Genomic DNA, 20,353 nt, shown 5'->3' on the forward strand with positions numbered 1-20,353 from the left:
GCATCTGATTGTTGGAGACCATATGGTCCAAGTTTGCAGCCAACAGTAAATTTCTTTACCCAGTCCTGTTTGCAGTAACAACCTTCATATTCTTTTAATGCAGTTTTTGGTGGATACATTTCCTTTCCTCTTTATGTAAGTAAATCAGTGGGATACGCTTAACCTGCCTCCTAAAACTCAACACAGGCAATGAAATCCAAGCAGGCAGAGTAAAAGATAATTCATGGCCTCAAATGGAGCCAGGTGGATTACAACTCCATTGGCAAGCACGCACCCAGCATCTGTACACTCAGAAAAGACATTAGGAATCGTCTGAATAATTGAAAATTGTCATGCATGCACAAAGGCTTTTGAATATAATTCTTGAGAGTGAACTTTTAAAAGAAGGCAAAGCCATCAATGCACCTTAGAAACTAATGCGTTGCAGAACTTTAATCAAGCATTGCTCCATAATTAGACACACTTTCCCCTGCACAAAAGCATCTTTAAAGCCAAGTATCTGATGCCTTGAACCTCAGTTATACTTAAGAAAATAAACTTAAAAAGACATTCATTATTCTTGAACTGAGCATTTCCATACTAAGTCCCATCCTAGAACAACTTTTAACTGCTAATTTATCATCCTCCCTCCCAGTGACCGGGAAGATTTATAGTGGAAAAGACTTATTTAACATTACTCTAATGCCAAAAACACATGGTATTACACTTTTGGCGATACTGGTCAAGAAGCAATAACCAAGGAAAACAAAACACTAAGAAATAACCCCCCCAAAAAACCATTCCCATAAATTGTAAGGCTTGGCATGGTTCCATTGGAAGAAACTGCAATGGAAGCCCAACTTGAAGGATGTTTACAGCCGAGACTCAATGTCTGATTTCATCCTCCCGCACTCATCTGCCTATCCCTTATCTCCACCACAGCACTACTGTGCTTATCAGCATGCCAACCCCTGCTCTGCCACAAGCGGACATGAACACATTCCACAGCCCCACTGACCACAGGGGAACTGAACACAGCAAACATGCAGCATTAGGAGAAAGCCACTGTGAGTTGTTCTAACGTAGGGTCAAGCACACTGACACAGGAAGATATGCAAAGGAAAAGGGAGGAGAAATGCTATCTGCATATGTCGGTGCTAAGATCCAGAATGAATTTGTTAGCAGGATCAAGGTCACAGTAAAAGAGAGATGGGAGGCCAACACAGGTACCCTAACGCATAGATAGTATCTACCCCAGATGATAAAGATTTAAATTAATGAAGTGGGGAAGAGGAGAAGAATGAACAGTCAAACCTCCAAAGCACAGGACTTCATAGCAAGAGGAACCTTCACTGCAGGCATCTGTCAAAAAAGAAGGAACAAACAGGACACGCATTGTCCAACAAGTTCTCAAATACTTTGAGATTAACTTTGTTTATATAGGAGGTGAGAAGAAAAAAGAAAAAAAAAAAAAACAAAAACAAAAACACACTATGATAAAAGGAAGGCTCTTCTAGTTTCATTCTAACCAAAGGGGAGGAACTGGCTAAGAATACCAAAGTGAAAACAACTTGGCTGACAGACGCATAAGAAGGCAACTCTCGCAGTTCTTCAGAATGGCAAAACAGAGAGCCACAAAATAAAGAAAATGAACTAATGGTAAAACCACAACCTATGTGGTTCTCCTGAAACCCAGGAGAAAGATCTGAAGCTTACCGAGGAATCATCTCAGCTAAGTATAGACTCTTTAATGATTTGAAATTCAAGAGATTTTGCACAAGTGCAAATCAAATCACTGAAGGTCACTTAATGTGAACAGCACAAAGAGTTACCAAAATAGGAAAGGTCAAAGCATTAGGAAAGAAACTACTCAGAGGCAACACTGAAGGTAACATGAAAACGTTCCTTCAGAACGCCTGCAGTGAAAGAAAGAGCAGTTAAACTAGGAGTGCATTAACCCGCTATTCAATGGAAAGGAAAATCTCTAACAGATGATGCCAAAGCACTTGGGGCATTTTCTGCATCGATCTTCATTCGCCAAGATGGATTAACCAGCTAATGTAACTCATATCGCAGCAAAAGGAACAAGAACACAAGCTAGAACCGGGAAACACATTAGAGCAATTGCTCCAAACCTCCCGAGCCAACAAAGACTCTGAATTTCCCGTGCATATTTATCAGCAAACTTCAAACAGAAAGCATGATAAAGGCAATATGCTTCTGCAGACAACTTAATAAGCTTCCATAAACCCATGGACTATATTCAGGGGTTACAGGATTGAAAGAGTACTTCAAGGTTTTCATATCTGGTAGACATAATATTTACCCTTTGAAAACTGACAAAGGCAGTTATCAAAGATCATCTCTGCTCTCTGCATGAAGTTCCAGCAGCCTGAAGAAGGGCAAAAGCACCTGCCTCTAAAGAACAGGAAACCAAATGCACAGGGAAACACGGCCCAGTCAGGGTTACCGTCAGTCCCTGGGAAGATGCCGAAATATATAATCAGACAAACAACCTATCTCCTGCATATTTGAGATAACGAAGCAGATAAGATCCAACACACAATTTGTTAAGAAGAAACCATATCAAATCAATATAATTTCCTCCAATGACACAGTAAAAACATAGGTAGCGAAACAGCAACTATAGGCAATATAGTTTTGGTTTAACTGGACTTTTGACACTCTGAAATTGACGGTCATATAATCTAAACAAATACGGTACATACTGAAGTACTGAGAGACAATTAGAAACCCATACGCAGAGATAAGTTATCTTTATTTCAGTCAGAGAGAAAATAGGTAGCAAGCCCGTTCACATGGCTCTAATTTTTTAGCATTCTCCATTGTTACAAAAAGTAGCTTGGGCGTGAGGAAGGCTATTTCGCAAGGAACTTACTGCGGGCAACTCCATATTTTGCTCTGCCTCAGTTCAATTTCTTATGGTCACAAGCAACAACTTCAAAGATCTCCCAGACAACACCTTGTCCACAAATTACACATTGGAAAAAAATCAGGACAAAGGTCATTTTTTTAAGTTAACAGAGAATCATCTGGGACAGTTACAAGCACTTTCATGGAGGGACTCAGAATACAAAGTCACTTGAAGCAAGTGCAAAAGTCACCTGAAGTAATATGCAGTTTGGCAGAGCAAACAGGTAAGAGTAATCAGCTGCATAACACAACTTGGGAGGCAAGGTTAAATACTGTTCTGCCCAGAGACATGCTGAGTGGTAAACTGCTAAAGAATCTGGGGTTTGTGCTGAACATGAATCACACTTATCGCAAAAAATAAAAAATACATAAAGACTCATTGTCCTACTGAGATGTATGAAATGCAGGTATCATATGAAAAGCACATGAAATAATTTGACTCTGCCTGTTGTACTAAGGACTCGGAGCACCATGTCCAGTTCCAGTGTTCCAGAGAAATGCAAACCAAGTGGAAAAAGCCTCAAGAACAGCAGTGAGAATGGCCCACAGACATATATATAAAAAAAAAAAAAATAAAAACACACTGAAGAGAGGAGACTGAAGGAATGGGATTTCTTAAGTGTGGAAAACACCAAAGAGAAACCCCCAAATCATGTAATACATTCCTGCAGAACAGGTGTAATAAAGAGTTCACAGGGTTTATGCAAAATGCATGTTAGAACTCTTAAATAGCAAATAAATTTAGATTAGAAATTAGGAGAAGTATTTTCAATTCTAAAAACAGCAAACTATCAGAATAGATTGCCTAAGAAGGGTAAATCTCCATCAGAAACCTATGTTAGCTCATTTGCCTTGAGAACTAGTTAGACATTCCTTCCTTGTGCCTGAAACACAGTGAATTTATGGAAGAACAAATATCAATTACCTCCCCTTTCTCCCGTCATACTTCATTCACAGGTGCCTCATCTGAGCTTCTAGATCAGTCATTAGGAGAATTTATTAACCATTACTAAGAAACAACTTCCAGCACGAAGGCTTTGTAACATCACATGGAAAGAACAATAAACACACAACCTTAAAGGGGTTACTGGAAGGATATTACAGAGGAAGAGTGACCCACTTGAACCACAGAAAGATGGAGAGTCATTAATTACAACAAAAACAAAGAAATCCAGAGATCCTACTTACAGAGTGACTTCAACTTTACCCTCACACACATGCTTTAAAGCAGAGGTGCCCAGCTGCAGACACCCCCTTTGCTGGGAAGGTAAAGGAGGGACTAACAGACCTTGCTGGGTCCAGGTAAGATCAGTTTGGGTGGGTCTGCATAGCCCTCTCCTGGCAAGCACCCTGCAGAGATACCTCACTGGCTCAACTCAGGGCCACAGAGATTCAGACTACTGATCTGGTCTTGATAAAACACTTGCCAAATGCAAAAGTGCAAACAAGAGCTGGCGGAAGCAGAGGCAGTACTTGTGCAGCTGGGAGAAAACAAGGAAAGCAAGACAGGGACATCAACCCTAAATAAGGTGTCAGAAGCTGGACCCAGTAAAGCACAGAAGATGACTAATTTTCTCAAGCAAAGCTCAGCTACAAAAAAAAAAAAAAAATGTTGAGAACCAAAGCAAGAGAGCAAACTGAAACATGCTGTCTGCTGCTGGAAGAGGGTCTGGAGGAGCTTGAAAGCAGAAGATGATCAAGACCACTAGTCCTTTGATCTTCACTGGAATAGAAGATAGAAACATCATTTTAAAGCCGCACAGCCTTGCCTGAACGTGGCCGTTACCTTTTGAACTCCAGCTAACGCTGCACTTTTACACAGCCAGCATCACTGTCACCAAAGCACTCCTGCTGCTTGTCTCTCCTACACCACCACTACCAGGAGATCATCTGCTGCTCTCCCACACGCCTTCCCTCATGGCAACAGAAGTGCTTGCGTGGTCGCAGAGAAGAGGATAAGGGAACTAGATGAAAGCTAATGCTTTTTTCTAAAAAAAAAAAATAAAAATTAATAAAATAAAATAAATGCTTTGTTGCAATCCAGTTCCTTCATCCTGTTCACTTACCACACTATATCAAGTTAAGTAAAGCTTTCAGGCTGTGTCTTTTGAATGTAATTCACATGTAGTTTAAAAATATAAACAGCTCAACATACACATCACAGGAAAGATGAAAAGACACAAAAAAAAACAAACAAAAAACCCAGAAAGGGCTGCTACTTCAGTATGAGGCTTCCATCATGTGTACCTAGAAAGAATTTACAGTAGAGCCTTTAAGACTTCCACACTAAGGAAGATCTCCAGATCTGAAAGTAAATGAGTTCAGACTATGTATGACTTAAATCAGCTAGAGCCAGGGGTGGGAATTACCTAAGAGTTCATATTTGGGGAAAAAGAAAAAAAGTCATGACTGTTGTTGGAAAAAAAAAAAAATACCAAATGAGTAACCACGACCATCAGTCCGGGTTCACAAGAGGATTTTCCAACATTTAAAACCGCCTCAAACCTTCAGACAAAGCAGCCCTCATTCAGGAGAATTAAGATGCAAAAAAAGAAAAACTAATCACTTCCCCCCCCCCCCCCCCCTCTTAATTATCCATGCACGGTACTAAATACAAATAAGAAGTGCTGAAGTTGACGAGAAACGTATTTTCCTCTACGTTCCCCGTTTCACACCCCGAAGCCTCACACCCTTCGGGACAGGAGCCGGTACCGAACACCGCACCGACCACGCCAAGTCCCGCCTGTTCCTCCCCGAGCATTTCACCACAGAGAAACAGCCGAAAGCAGCGCTTCAGCCCCACACCGCGATCCAGCCCCGGCCTGAAACGGACCCGCTGGCTGCAGCGCTGCCGCCGGGAGAGGCAAACGGGGGACACGAGGGGGCCCGGAGCCGCCTCGCAAACGCCCGCACGGCTCTGGCGGAGCCCCGCCGGGCCGGGCGGCCGGGGTCGACCCCGCTCCCGGACTGGCCGGGGGAGCGACCGTTCCCCTCAGGCCCCGCCGCCCGGTCTCCCCGCAGAGGAGCACCTCTCCCCTCACCGCGTCCGCCCGGCCCCGGCCCCCCTCAGGGCGGGGCGACGGCCCCACTCACAGCGTATGCCCGCAGACGTTGACCATCAGCTTCAAGGAGGGGTTGCGGTACTTGGTGGTCTTGCACCGCGGACAGCCCTGGTCATCCATGGCCGCCGCCTCCCCCTCCCTTCCTCCCTCCGCGCATTCCGCCTTCCGCCGCGCGGTGCCGCCGCCAAAGGGGCCCGCCGGCGCCGCCCGCCGCCCCGCGCGTTCCGCCCGCCGCGGGGGCCCGGCCCGGCTCGCTCCGCAGCCCTCCCGGCCCTGACCACGTCAGGCAGAGCCGGCCAGCGGCGGGGAGGGCCGAGGCGGCCGGGCCGAGCAGGTACGAGCCGCCCCAGGCAGGACCTGCCTGGCGTTGGGGCGGGGGAGTGAGGGGGAGGCCGGGGAGGCTGTCCCGGCCCGAGAACTCCGGTTGTAACGGGGGGGCCCACTCCCGCCTAGTGGATAATCAAGAGGAGGCCGCTGCGGGGCGGTAGCTCCCTCGCGGGGTTCCCCGCTCCCAGGCCGGGAGAGGTACCGCACCTCACCCCGGGTAACTACCGCGGCGCCGCCTGCACCGCCTCGCACCCCGAGCGTTTTAATTCTTCCCTCCCCGGCCGGGGAAAGGCGCTTCGCGGCGGCGCAGGTGAGGGGAGCCCCCGCCTCCCTCCTGCCGGCCGCGGGGGCGTCCCTGCGGCGGGCGCCGCGCTCCAGGTGGAGGTGGGGAGGGGGGAGAGGAGCGGAGAGGAGCGGGGCCGCTTGATTGACGGTTGCCCTGGAGACGCGGGAGCCCCCGCCCCCCCGGCGCGGCGCAGCCAATGGGCGGGCGCGGCCGGGCCAGCAGGCTGCGGTGCCATATAGTATTGCAGCGGGGCTGGGAGTCACGTTGGGGGGAGCCGCGGAGAGGAGCCCGTTTACACTACTTTGCTATAGCAGCTATCTTTAATGGTTATTGCGTGGCCGGGAGGAAACCTGATCGGCTAGAGCCGGCCGAGAGCAGGAGCAGGAGGAGGAGGAGTGGACTTTGCAGAGAGATAGGAAGGGGGGAGAGGAGGAGAAGGGGACGGGGGGAAGGGAAAAAAAAAAAAAGAAAAAAAAAGGAAAACAAACCGAAACATGTCTTCTGCCTCCCCCACGGACGAGATCACGAGCGCGGTGGAGATCAAGCAGGAAAATGTGATGGAAATCCTCTCTGAAGCCGGCAAGGTGCCCCCCGACGGGGCCGCGGCGGGAGCCCTCAACCCCGCGCCGCCGCCCCCTCCCGCCGCGGCCCCGTTCCCCATGGAGCACGCAGGCTCCGCCGCCGCCGGGGAGGAGGGAGCCGCGGACCAGGTACTGCTCCACACGGAACTCCTGGCCAGGAATCACCACGCTGCCTCCTCTCCCTCCTCCTCGTCTTCTTCTTCTTCTTCCTCCTCCTCCTCGCAGACCCCCCTGGCTTTCTCCCCGGACCACGTCGCCTGCGTCTGCGAGGCGCTGCAGCAAGGTGGGAACCTGGACCGCCTGGCCAGGTTCCTGTGGTCTTTGCCCCCGAGCGATCTGCTACGTGGCAACGAGAGCCTGATGAAAGCCCGGGCGCTGGTGGCTTTCCACCAGGGCATCTACGCCGAGCTCTACAGCATCCTGGAGAGCCACAACTTCGACTCCTCCAACCACCCGCTCCTGCAGGAGCTCTGGTACAAGGCTCGCTACACCGAGGCGGAGCGAGCCCGGGGCAGACCCCTGGGGGCGGTGGACAAGTACAGGCTGCGGAGGAAATACCCTCTGCCCAGGACGATCTGGGACGGCGAGGAGACGGTCTACTGCTTCAAGGAGAAGTCCCGCAACGCGCTGAAGGAACTGTACAAGCAGAACCGGTACCCCTCGCCGGCCGAGAAGCGCAACCTGGCCAAGATCACCGGGCTGTCCCTCACCCAGGTCAGCAACTGGTTCAAGAACCGCAGGCAGCGGGACCGCAACCCTTCCGAGACCCAGTCCAAAAGGTGAGGGCAAACTTTCCTCCCCGCCCCCTCTCCCGCCTGCCTGCCTTCCCTCTCCCGGCTCTTTCTTCCCTTGCAAACATGGCGCTTACCTTCGGTGCGCCTCGTCCTCCCCTCCTTCCCCCTCCCCGCTCCCTCACTCCCAACACACACCCACCCGGTCCGGGCACGCAGGCATGCGAGCCGCGGCGAGGCGGCGCGGGGAAACTTCCCGGCCCCCGCCGCAGCCCCGGCCCCCGCCGCCCCCTTCCACCTCCCCGCGCTCCCCTCTCCCGCCGCGCCCGGGCCGCGCCGCCACCCCTTCCCCGGGCCGGGGGAGCCGCCGGGCGCCCCGCCGACACCGGCGGCGAGGCAGGGACGGGAGGGGAGGGGGGGTGTTGTTCGTTCCCCCCCTTGTTTTTATTTAATTGTCGCGCCTGACAGAGTTAATCATTGACGGCGGCCGGAGGACGGGCGGGGGTGTGGGGTCCCGCCGCTCGCTCTGTTTTGAAACCTGACTCGGGAGCGGGCCGGTCTCGGGTTTCAGCGGGGGAGCGGGGCCGGCCGCGCCGGGCCTCAGCGGCGGCACCGCCACCGCCGGGCTCGGCCCGCCGCAGGCCTCCGCCTCCAGCCCCGCGGCCGTTTGCTCCCCGCGGGGCGAGAGAGCCTCCCCCGCGCGGCCCCGCTCCGCCCGCGCCCGGCCCGGGGCTCTGCCTCGCCCCCCCCCCCCCCCCCCCCCCCCCCCGTGTCTCCCTCCCCGCGGGCGGAGGGGCCGCGGCGGGGGCTCGGCGCCGCGAGGCGGGCAGGTGGAGGTGACCTCCCCGCTGCCGCCCCCCTCCTTCCTCCCGGGGCAGGGACGGGAAGGGAGGGGAGAGGCGGAGGGGGGGCGAAAGAGCGGGGAGAGGGGGAGGAAAGGAGGGAAAAAAGCGGCGGCCGGCGGAGGGCCCCAAGGCATTTCTCAACCAAGGGCGCGATTGTGCCGCCGCGGCCCCCTCTCCGCGGGACACATCAAAGGGCGAGCGGCCGAGGGGGGAGGGAGGGAGCGACCGAAAAATGCAGTCGAGGGCGGGCCAGTCAGCAAAAAAACCGGCGCAGCTCCCGGCGGAGGGGCTCGGCCGGGCCGGGGCGGCGGCGGCCCGGGGCGGCCCCGCGGGGCGCGGCACAAAGGCCGCCTGTGTCGTGTCCCGTCCCCCCCACCCCCCCGCGCCGGGCACAGCCTGAGGTGCCTCCGCCGGCACCTGGGGACAGCGCGGGCCCGGCCCCCGGCGGGGCCTCCCCCCTTCCCCCGGGCCGGGGGTGGCATGTGGAGGCCGGGAGGGTCGGGCGGCTCTTCCCGGCCTGCTCCCACCTCCCGCAGCTGCCGCCCAGCGATTTGCCAAATGGCTGCGGCCGGTCTCGCACGTGTGGGCACCCTGGGCCGGCGGAGGGGGGCCCCAGGCGGCCCCTTCGGTCGCCCGGCTCGTATAGCCAGGGAGAGGGGATTTATTTACACGTCCATAACCCAGTCTCTGAAGTTTCTCCTCATCAAGCGGCTGGTTTGATGTGTCCTTTTCTAAGAAACCTTCCCTTGACTTGAAATTCGTTTAAAGTGCCTTGTAAAGGCAAAACACAGAAAAAACTATTCCAGAAAACTCTCACAAACTGTATCAAAGCAAGGGGTCCCCCTCGGTGCAGAGCTCTCTGGCATGCCGTGGTAATGCAATGTCATCTCTCCGTCTTTTCCCATAGTGAGTCAGATGGCAACCCTAGCACAGAAGATGAATCCAGTAAGGGGCAGGAGGATTTATCTCCCCATCCGCTCTCCAGCTCATCCGATGGCGTTACCAGCCTCAGCCTTCCCGGCCACATGGAGCCTGTCTACATGCAGCAGCTCGGAAACACTAAAATAGCCTTGAGCTCATCTGGCGTCTTGTTGAATGGAAACCTCGTGCCTGCCAGTACCTCTCCCGTCTTTCTCAATGGTAGCTCTTTTCTTCAGGGACCCAACGGTGTCATTCTCAATGGACTCAGCGTGGGGGCTTCGCAGACAGTTACCTTAAATTCGCCCAAAACCACGTCGAGCGTTGTGAGTAACGGGGTGTCCATTACTGACATACTGTCGTCTTCGTCAGAAGATGTTAAGGACTTCAAACTCCTTCAGGCTTCGGTCCCCAATGCTGCAGCAGCCACCTTCAGCCCCAGCAATATCCCGGTCTCATTCCCGGGATTGATACCGAGCTCAGAGGTGAAAAGGGAAAGCGTACAAACTGCCGCTTCCCAAGATGGAGGCTCCGTAGTTACTTTTACTGCTCCTGTCCAAATAAACCAGTATGGCATTGTCCAGATCCCCAATTCAGGAACAAATGGCCAGCTGCTGAACGGAAGCATTGGTTTTTCTTCTCTGCAGCTGCCTCCCGTTTCTGTGGCAGCTTCACAAGGTAAAAGTTTTGTCTGTTACAGTAAGAGGTACGAGAAAAAGTTGGGATCGGGCACATTTCGCATTTTGGAAGCCGTGGTATTTTTCCTCCGAGGTACCAGCATTGTATCTCAGCCACAGCCACACGCAGTACTTCAAATAATACCTTTTGCCTTCCTTTATAATGGGTTACGTTCATGGGCAGACTGTTACATGAGGCTGAGCTCCTCTGCTAAGAGCAGAGAAGGTCTGGTATTTTACCCCCATTTCATCTTACGCTGTTCTCAGAAGTCTGAGACTAGTCTTCACAAATACCTGTAAATTTTACATGTTTCAGTAATTCAAAATATTCCCCATTTGCCACTGAATTCTTTGAATGAGAACGTTCATAAACATGAAAACTGCAGCAGCTGGAAATTGTTACTGTTGTTGTTCTTGTGGTGGTTGTTTTGGTTTTTTGTTTTTTTAACCAAAGCATTTCATAAAAATAAATTCTAAATTACTATAGACCCAACAAGACCAAGCAGTTACACTCGTACGTTTTCTGTCCTATAATTACAAAAGATTAAACTGCAGGGAAACAATAGAAATACGCAATAGCTTGTAGATATAAAACACGAGGGTATTTGGATAAAACTGCCCTCAGTCCAAGGGAAATATGTCATCGCAGGTTCACGTGCCAAGTGTGCAGGCTCCTCCCCGAGTTTGCTTTAGAGTTTTTCTTAACATGCCATAGACTGAAACTTGCAGCCGGCCAGGAAGAATCCCAGGAAGCACAAGCCTAGTTCTGGATCCTTGTTTTGAAGCAGGTCAGTTATAAAGCACAACTGAACAGCTTTGTTACTCATTAGCCACTGTATCTTTGGTTATGAAAATGATTAAATGTGAATGAATCTCTCTAGTTTCAGGAGCCTGAAGTACTATAATGAAAATCGAACTGTGCTCATGTTAGCTTATTTGAATTAAGCGTGTATAGGGAGTGAATTATTCTTGCTGTTAAAGTAATAGGGGGAGGAACACTAAGCTGTACACATTTGAAATGGGTGCAAAATTATAAGATCCTAAAATGTGGCACTTGCAGTCACTGGAAGTTATGGGTACATAGTTTAACCAAGATGAAAAAGCAAAGACATTTGTCTGAATTGCCTGTAATTACAAAAGCCATTTAATCCACATGTTCCAAGGCATAAACTGACAGCCAGCAAAGGTGAGAAAGTTCTGTCCCTTAAGTAGTGTGGGACTATTGTATTTGGAAGTCTTAAGATGCACAGTAAGCCACTCTCTGAACATTTTCCCCGTTGTTAAAAACACCAGTTTCCACTGGAGAGTGATCCACCGTATGTCTAGTCTGGTACAAAGAAAAGACAAGATCCGTATTTGCTGCTTTGATTTCTTTTTGTTTTTCTTAACACAAGAAGGATGGATAGCCAGCTGACTATTCCAAGTGAAGTGTGCTGCAGGCTATTTTAAGTAAGCTACAATAAATGATATCTTATTGCCAGGTAACTTCAAGTTGCCTCGCTTTATTCTTCTAATTTATGCATATGAATAACTTCTTCCAAAAAATCATCATTGATTAATGGAAATTAATAGGTAGCTAAAGTATTCCCCAGGTTAGAAATGCATCTTCAGTGCTGTTCTAAAAAATTCAGGTATCTCCAACTGTAGCCTCTTATAATTAAACTGCTTTTGAGAAAGAGAGGTGTTTGAAGTTTCTCCTCAGTCCCAAGAGCCAGTATATCTTATTTTAGAAATGATTATAATGACAAGTTATATGGCATGTCCAGTAAAACCAACTTCAGGTCGTCTCTGCCCACCACTTCTTGCTCTGGCTAGCTACAACATCACGCAAGCAGTGCCGTGGCTTTCAGCGAGGGCAGACAGTTGCTGGGTGGCTTTACACAGCGTGGTAGACGTGGTAGTGTTAGGCTTTTAGAAATACGTGATGAAGCAAGGTGAAAGGCAGTACCTCTGAATGCTTGACGGACTACCTAGCTAACCTGATAGGAGTTACTGGTTTTTGATGCTTTCTCTGCAGGGGTTGACTCAGGTAGGTTGTGCCCAGCAGTAGTGGATTTCATGACGTGCCTCCAGTTTCCCACCCACAAGCTGTAGTCTGTCACTGAACTATCTTTAATAGCTTTTCATGCTTCTATTCTTAGATAGAAATTGAGTGGTGGCAACTAGCGAAGGCCAAAGCACGTTCATTTTAATCACATGGCCAGGGACTGTTTGCCCCTTAATGAGAGTCTGAAAGATACCTAATATACCAAACCTTTTTTTTTTTCTTTCTAGAAGCAGTTTCTATTAATGGCTTTTATTTCTTCATACCAAATTTTCTCTCACCTGTTACGAACAACCCTGTTCTGTTTGCATGAAGTACTAGCATATGTGTGTACTGCAAACATAAAAAAGACCAAAACGTCTTAACAAAATGCCTACACCACTCTATAATCTGTGTTTGCCTTTCTTTTGCTTCCCCTTCTCTAGGTAATGTTTCAGTAAATCCCAGCACATCTGATGGAGGAACTTTTACGACTGAATCTTCAACAGTGCAGCAAGGAAAGGTTTTCTTCAGCCCCCTCGCTCCAAGTGCAGTCGTTTATACAGTTCCCAATTCAGGCCAGGCAGTAGGCTCTGTCAAGCAAGAAGGACTGGAAAGAAGCCTTGTGTTTTCTCAGTTGATGCCAGTCAGTCAGAACACGCAACTAAATGTTAACATGGCTTCTGAAAATATATCCAGCGGAGGACTGCAGTCCCTGGCCTCCTCGTTAGTGAATGTAACGCCCTCACATAATTTTTCCCTCACACCACCGACTCTTTTAAATGCTGCAGAACTGAACTCTGGTATCTCGGAGAGCCAGTCCATGTCATCGCCTGTCACCAGTACCTCTACTGTGATATCTATCAGCAACACTAACTATGCAACCCTTCAGAACTGTTCCCTCATTACCAGTCAAGATCTGTTGTCCATTTCTACAGCACAGCCCGCGCTTGGAGAAATAGTTTCTACAAGCGGAGACCGTGTCAGCCACCCCTCTGCACAAGTACATCAAGATTTTGTCAGAGAGCACAGGTTAGTTCTGCAAGCTGTGCCTGACGTCAAAGAGAATTTCTTACCTAATTCTGAGAGTAAGTCAACTGGCAATTTAATGATGCTGGATTCAAAATCCAAGTATGTTATAAGTAACATGGTTGACACGGTTTGTGAAGAACTGGAAACGGACAAAAAAGAACTTGCCAAACTGCAGACAGTTCAGATGGATGAAGATATGCAAGACTTGTAACTTTTTTTTTTCTTGCTTTCTGTTTTAATAGATAAGTCTCCTGTTGAGGCCCTAGCAAGCACCAAGCGGGGTGGGTTTTTTTTGTTTGGCGGGTTTTTTTTTCATTTAAAGAAAACAGAAGAACATTTAAATGGTCTGAATCGATGTACAGAGGAATCTCCAGCAATGGAATTAGGTTGCCACATTTGGTTTGCATGCAGTATTCTCTTTTAAGCAGATTAAAGGAGAACGGAAACGCCAGGGCAAGTACCAAGCGAATGGGTACAGGTTTGGCTAAGAGATACTACCCTGCTAATTTAACTAGACTCTCCATAGTACAACATACTCTCAACAGTAAGTATACACTCCTAACTTTAGATAGAAAACACAAATCTTGCTCTGAAAAGGTAGAAACAATGCAGTCTCATTTTTGCTGTTTACTTCTAGTCCATGGGCATTGAGAAATTTTTAAGGAACTCTAGACGATACCTCACCGGCTACTTTTATGTTGTTTGAGGTTAAGAAACAAAACAAAATCATAAATAATATTATTACTGGTGTGTTTGCTTTTTTCCAGCAGACTTGCGTTCAAACCAAAAATCCCGCATCAAACATTTACAGGTTTCTAAATGCTACAGCTAGCATTTTGTCAGTGCACCAGAAAAAGCATCATTTGAAACTCTAATTATGCAACTCAGAAGCTTTCTCTCCAGTATGAATGTAAATATTGTTTCAGTTCTTATAAAGGAGACTTTTTTTTAAATTAGTACAATGGATTTTATTTATGGTTTATGTTCCCTTTCACTTTAGACACAATGCATTGAAAAGGAAAACGTTTTCTGGCTGTTTAATTTATTTTTATTGTTTGAGCAGGAAGTAAACGTAGTTATTTCTGACAAGGTTTTACTTTTTTGTAGTTTTTCAAGCAATAGACTGTAAAAGTAAAATGTTAATCACACTGAAACTAGAAAATGAACTCCCAGTCTCACAAACCCAGGAGGTCCCTGTCTCTACCCCCTCTGTCTTTGTGTTCAGGGGTTTTTTCTTTGTTTTGTTAGTAATTTGCGAATTAGTTGAACCTTTTTGTGTATTTTTTACAGAATTCCACGTGCCTTTCTTCCTAGTGGCCTTATCTTTGTTACTAAAGCACAGTGGCAGGAGGAATAAAAACACTGATTTGCAAATATCCGTCCTCAGGGCCAAATCCTGATGCCTTACTTCTGCAAGTAGACCTGCTGACTTCGGTGCCCCTACTTGCACGAGTAAGAAGAGTTTCAAGTCTTGCGGTCATCGTGGGTGACACTCACTAGCAGTGCAGAGAGCCAAAGATAGGTCCTTCCGCACCACGTCAGCGGGGCAGGAGGAGTCCAGAGAGGGACCCTGGGCAGAGCTGTCGTGCCGAGGGAAAGGTCTTGGCTCCAGCCTCAGGCAGATGAGCAGGAAAGGTTGGATGGGCAGGCCAGGGAAGGGAGCCCCATGTTTACATGGACCCATTGGCCAAATAGCCCGTGTGGGAGGACTTCAGCTGCTGTTCAAGCAAGCAGGCCCCCATCCAGGAGTGCACTTAAATGTGTATTTATATATCCTTCCAGAATAAGCACCGTGGGGGCTGATGGTGGGAACTGCAGCTGCCTGAAGGGCTCATGGGAGCAGCCGTGGTCTCTGCCTGGCTGGGGATGGGTCTCTTCTCCCTTCGCCCCTTTGTGCTGCGCCGGGGACGGCAGAAGCAGGCGGGCTCTGGGCAGGTGGAACAGGTTCCTTTCCTCCAGAGGAGTTGTAGCAAGGAAAAGCACATCCTTAAGCTTTAAAATAATAATAATGCAGATGTATAAAAATGACATGCTGTTAATCTTTGTGGGTTTGTTTTGTTATTTTTTATTCTAATGTGAATATATACAGTAACTAAAGCATGTATTCATCCTCATCAGGGGCCTGGTCCGAAGCCTTTGGAAGGCAATGGGAAATGTTTTCATAAGCTTCTCTGGGCTCCGAATCAGGCTCAGGGCAAAACAAGATCACTTATAAAGGACACAAAAAAGGAAAGGAAAGAGAATAGAGGTAGCACATCCCAGTCTGTTTCTGTCTTGGTTGTTAACTGGTTCTGTGGAAAGCCTTTGAGGAATGAAGGTTTTTTCTGTGCGCCGTGAGCATGGCATAGGCATCCTCGCTATTGTTTTGCACTATATTGAATACAGCATATTTTGCAAGGTATTCTGTGGAACCTCGAAGCTGAGCTCTGTTGGTAAGCACTGGAGTCCGCACTGCGAGCCAGAGTCTTTAGGGCTGCAGGGAAAACGTGCAGGGAAGGGGAAGAGCAAGTGTGCAAAGTGTGCACTTCGCAGCTGTACCAAGTCACTGATGCTCTGCAAACAGAAGCAGCCCATAAGCAGTTGGCTGTCCCCACGTGCTCCCAAGCAACAAGGGTGTTTAAGGCAAGCGCTTTAAAGTGGAGATTATCACAAGCAGAAGATGGAGCTATATGTTCCCCTGGCACAGCTTCCCTTGACATTCAGGGGATCTCCACGTGAGCAGGGAATCGGATAGTCCAGAGTTCTCCTCTCTGCTCTGCTTGTTTATCTCTTTGCTGGGCTCCAGCACGAGCAATCTGCTTCCCACCTCTTCTTCACCCATAAAACCAAGATGATGATGACAATAACAGTAGCTGTATCTGCTTTGCATGAATTTGTTCAACCATTTTGAAAATTAGAAGGACCTTGTATCTTGTCATATTAATGGAGAACATGTGCGTGGCTCTGAAGGAGTTGTCTGGGGCTTAACATTTCGTCTGTGAAGCTCAGACTGTATTTGGAGGCAAGCTAGAGAGTATTTCAGAGCACTCCCAGTTGTTGACGCGATCAGATCTTGTAACTGAAAAGACTGTGGTGTTATGCCAGTACCTGTTACTTTTTTTTTTTTTTTTAATTTTTCCTCCTTTGCATTTGTTGTGTTACTGAGGCTCTGAATTCCATGGCTTTGCAGCACAGTTGACGTGAAAACTGTGTATGTTGTTACAGTGGCGTGTATCTTGGACTGTCTGGTACTTCTAATAGGAGACTTCCCACTTTTCAGTGGGAGCAGAGGATGTACATAAAAGCAGTGGTTTGGGACAAAGTAAGATTAATCTATTCTAGTCTTCCAGATACCAAGTAACTTATTTTATTATTATGTTTTACTCTTTCTTTCTCCCATTGAAAATAAGTGTCATTCCCTCCAGATAACATAGTTATAACCTCATGTTTTCTGCAGGTACATATGCACAATATAAAGACTCATTGCACGGTACAGTGTTTTTAAAATAGATATTTAAATAGTAGTTTTACTCCTACTGTAAAATAAGGGTCAGTTTTTATTATGTGGCCCTCAAGCAAGCAGGCTAACTGCTCTAAATAGACAGTACACAAAGCCCTGAAAAACTTCTGGGGCCGGATCTTCGGCTGCTGTAAATAAGGCATTGCTCCACTGGTTCCCAAACTGAGGATTTTACACGGTGTTTAGCGGATATGGATGCTCATGTCTCTCACACGTGAATGGCAGTGAGTGTCCAAGCCCCACAGACAGTCCTTATTATCACATTCTGTTGTTTAAATGAAAGGTATGTCTATCTGGCATACGTGTTCCTTCTCCCTCCCTCTCTGTTATGGATGAGAATAAAGGATCGTTTCAACTTCACATATGTTTGTAACTTGTAAGTCCACTGGAAATCTTACAGGAAACATTGCCAAATTCTACTACTTTTCTGGTCCCAGACTCAGCTTTGAAAAATACACTTCAAGTTTAAGCAAATTCCTACAAAGCATGATGTTAAAAACCCTTTGTTCTTTACTACTTTTAATTAAAGCTGCCTCTGTTTTGTGCAGAGTTTTGCAGAGAACCAGAAATATATTAAATTGAATGCTCTGTCTGGACTATTTGCAGCATTATTCCTGTGGTCTTACCTAAAAGAACATTTCAGCCACGTAAATCACGGACATCTATCGGCCAGGTCCTCGGCTGGGCTAAACTAGCACAGTTCTATTGACTTTAATGTCCTTTCACACCAGCCGAGAATATGGTCCATTCATTTCACTGGAGTTGGGTCAGGGACGGATTTGGCCCGGTATACGGTGGCAACGTGAACCAGTGCACAAGGCTGACACTCAGACAGTTATAATCAGATGGTCACAGTCTATCGAAGCATATACCTCTTTCCATTTACTGCTTTACCCTGCCTGTGGATTCAGGAAGACGCATTCAGAAAGCTGCTTTACCCAGAAGTAAGGCTGGAACCATCTTTATTGTTATTACTATCAATCTGAGATTAATGATAATAATGGAGGGATTCTGATTTCATATCCTACAAAATCACCTCAATAACTATTTTCAGTTGAATTAAGCAGGGCAGAATTTGGCCCCGTGTGCACAGGAGCATTTCCCGTACGTAGATTTCCAGTGCCTCTGTACTTTTCTTAGCAAGGGCAGATGAACAACCAAGAGAGTGCATCCCTTCAGTTTCGTATGAACTGCATGTGCAGGGCTCCTGGCGCCATGAACCACCTCGTGCTTTTGGTCGAGAACCATCTCAAATCATAAAAAGTACAGTGATTTTGTAACTCTGGAAACAAAAGTAATGACATTTTACAACCAAGGAGACCTGAAGTCTTCCTGTATCTCCTAGCAGTTATTGAAGGATATTTTATACCTTACTTGTATGTTTCATATAATTTAAAACTAGCTTCTTACATTTCTGAACTCAAGGAAGGGGTGGGGTGAATCTTCTGACTTTCAGGATTCACATTCAGAGGATGTTTGTTCTTTTGCTGCATGTACTGTTTGTCCAGAACTAACCAGTTATTTCTGCGATATGGGTTTATTGTGCCTTACAACAAATACGAAACTTAAGCGGAATGTACGCATTGGAGGAGGGAATAATCAAAAGTCTTTACTGCACTGTTAGATGATGCCGCCCCAGAGTGTATCATCAAACATAATCTGTGCTTAATTACCCAACCAAAGAGATCTAAAGTATGTATGTTTGTTGTACTGTAATAGGGGTTTGTGCCTGGACAATTAAGTGTTTTATTTGTATTCTGAGATGATGTGAACTTATTTTTCTAAACACTATACTGAATAAACTTTATATTTATACACACCTTGTGTAGATATTTCTATTTGGATATAACATGAGGGCTTTGAATTTTGAGTTAGGAAAGCAGTCTAAAGTAGAAACTCTGCTTTTAATGACTCATCGTGAACGTGATGGCAACTGTGAATGCCTGTGCTCACCAGGGAATTGATCGAAAGCCTACTTAAGCTAGAATGAGACTTTCTGTTGACTTGAGTGGGTTTTCTCAGACCCTAACTTTGCTTCTAAAATACTAAATTAAAAACCATAAATCTTCTATTTCATATCAAACCTAGCTATTAAATCTGTGTCTCAAACCAAATTTATACCATAATTAGATAGATACTATTGAAATATACTTCCAACTACTAGTTAGGACTAGTCAGTATTTACTCGCAGCTCCCATGGCATTGGAATGCTTTCTATGTCAGGGTTTCTTTTTGGGTAGGTAAATTCCTATTTGCTAAATCTGTGTTTGTTGAACTTTTTCTCTAAAATGTTGCACTTGGTATCAGACCTGGTTTTGGCAGACTTTTGAGAACAGCCTGAAATTTATGTTCCCTTGATATTAAAGGATTTAAACACATTACCATATTACTTTAGATCTGTGCTCCAAGTACGAGGATTGCCTAGTTACAGTTTTGATGCCAAAACGAATGACAGTAAGTTCAAGCAGAAAAACTTGTACAGGGGAAATAGTTTCCCTCACTGAAGCTATATGTACATTAGAGATACTTAACAGCCCGCGCATGCCAGCAGGAAAACACCCTTTCAGCCCTCAAATTGTATCTAGGCCACATGAGGTCTGTGAGATTAATTTTTTTAAATACTCAGATCCAGTTGTATATACCTATTATATTTTTAATCACTAAGACATTAGCTTTCCTTACCGTTATTCACCATTCCTCCGTCTTTCCCGTTTATCGCAGCCGCGTCCCGCTCGTTCCACGCAGTGCTGCTGACTGCAGTCCCAGTGGCAAAGAGCAGCGAGCCTCCTCCCAGCCCTGGGAGCATCTCTTCCCTCTCTGCCTGGGGCTGAGCCGCCTCGCGCTCTGCAGCTGCCAAAGTAAATCCAGTTACCCGGGAGCAGCCCTAAGGTACAGAGAGACAATTGCCTTGTTACCCAACTCCTTTTCCTTCCCAGAAGCGGCGCGCGTGACTCAGTGCTCCTGTTCGTAGCGCTTCCCTTTGCCATGCTTTGGTTTTGCCTGAGCGGTAGGACTGTGATAATATTTTCCTGCCCTGCAGATACCAAATTCCTGATCAATCCCTGGATGGCAGCTCTGTCCCAGCTTTGCCTGGAGCGGGGGCTGAGGGTCTAAAGCCATCCTTCAGCCTGGCTGTGAGCAGCTTCTCTTCTCCTTTCTGCCCCATGATGCGGCCGGGGGGAGAACCACCGCTGCTGGGTTGGCTCTAGCTGGGGGAGATCCCCTCCGGGAGGGGTTTCTGGCTGCTCAGCCCCCGCGCACTCAACCCGACAAAGTGCAGGGGTTTGAGGGCAACCGAGAAGCGGAAAGTCTCAGCGTATGCAAATGTCAAAATTCTCCCTGAGCAGCCACCCATGCGGTATGCAGGATGAATCATGTCCTAACAGAGTACATTCCTGCTACTTTGGAGGGCTTTGCAGATGTGTTCCAGGTCATCCTGGGCGAGAAAACCACACACAG

The 20,353-nt window shown here is 47.7% G+C and overlaps 2 protein-coding genes across 2 annotated transcripts in view; one reads left to right on the forward strand and one right to left on the reverse strand.

The window, feature by feature from the left end:
• Positions 1 to 6,349, reverse strand: part of MNAT1 (MNAT1 component of CDK activating kinase) — a 129,086-nt gene extending 122,737 nt beyond the window's left edge. The window contains exon 1 of the mRNA XM_075503801.1: positions 6,007 to 6,349. Coding sequence (XP_075359916.1) covers positions 6,007 to 6,095 — 89 coding nt within the window. The 5' untranslated portion in view covers positions 6,096 to 6,349. The remainder of the gene's footprint in view (positions 1 to 6,006) is intronic.
• Positions 6,350 to 6,829: 480 nt separating this feature from the next.
• Positions 6,830 to 18,702, forward strand: SIX4 (SIX homeobox 4). The gene is made up of 3 exons (XM_075503800.1): positions 6,830 to 7,948; positions 9,653 to 10,341; positions 12,810 to 18,702. The coding sequence occupies exons 1-3, from the start codon at positions 7,083 to 7,085 to the stop codon at positions 13,604 to 13,606; spliced, it is 2,352 nt and encodes a 783-aa protein (XP_075359915.1). The 5' UTR covers positions 6,830 to 7,082; the 3' UTR covers positions 13,607 to 18,702.
• The last annotated feature ends 1,651 nt before the right edge of the window (positions 18,703 to 20,353 follow it).

This window comes from Mycteria americana, chromosome 5 (assembly GCF_035582795.1).
Source record: "Mycteria americana isolate JAX WOST 10 ecotype Jacksonville Zoo and Gardens chromosome 5, USCA_MyAme_1.0, whole genome shotgun sequence".
Lineage (NCBI taxonomy): Eukaryota > Metazoa > Chordata > Aves > Ciconiiformes > Ciconiidae > Mycteria > Mycteria americana.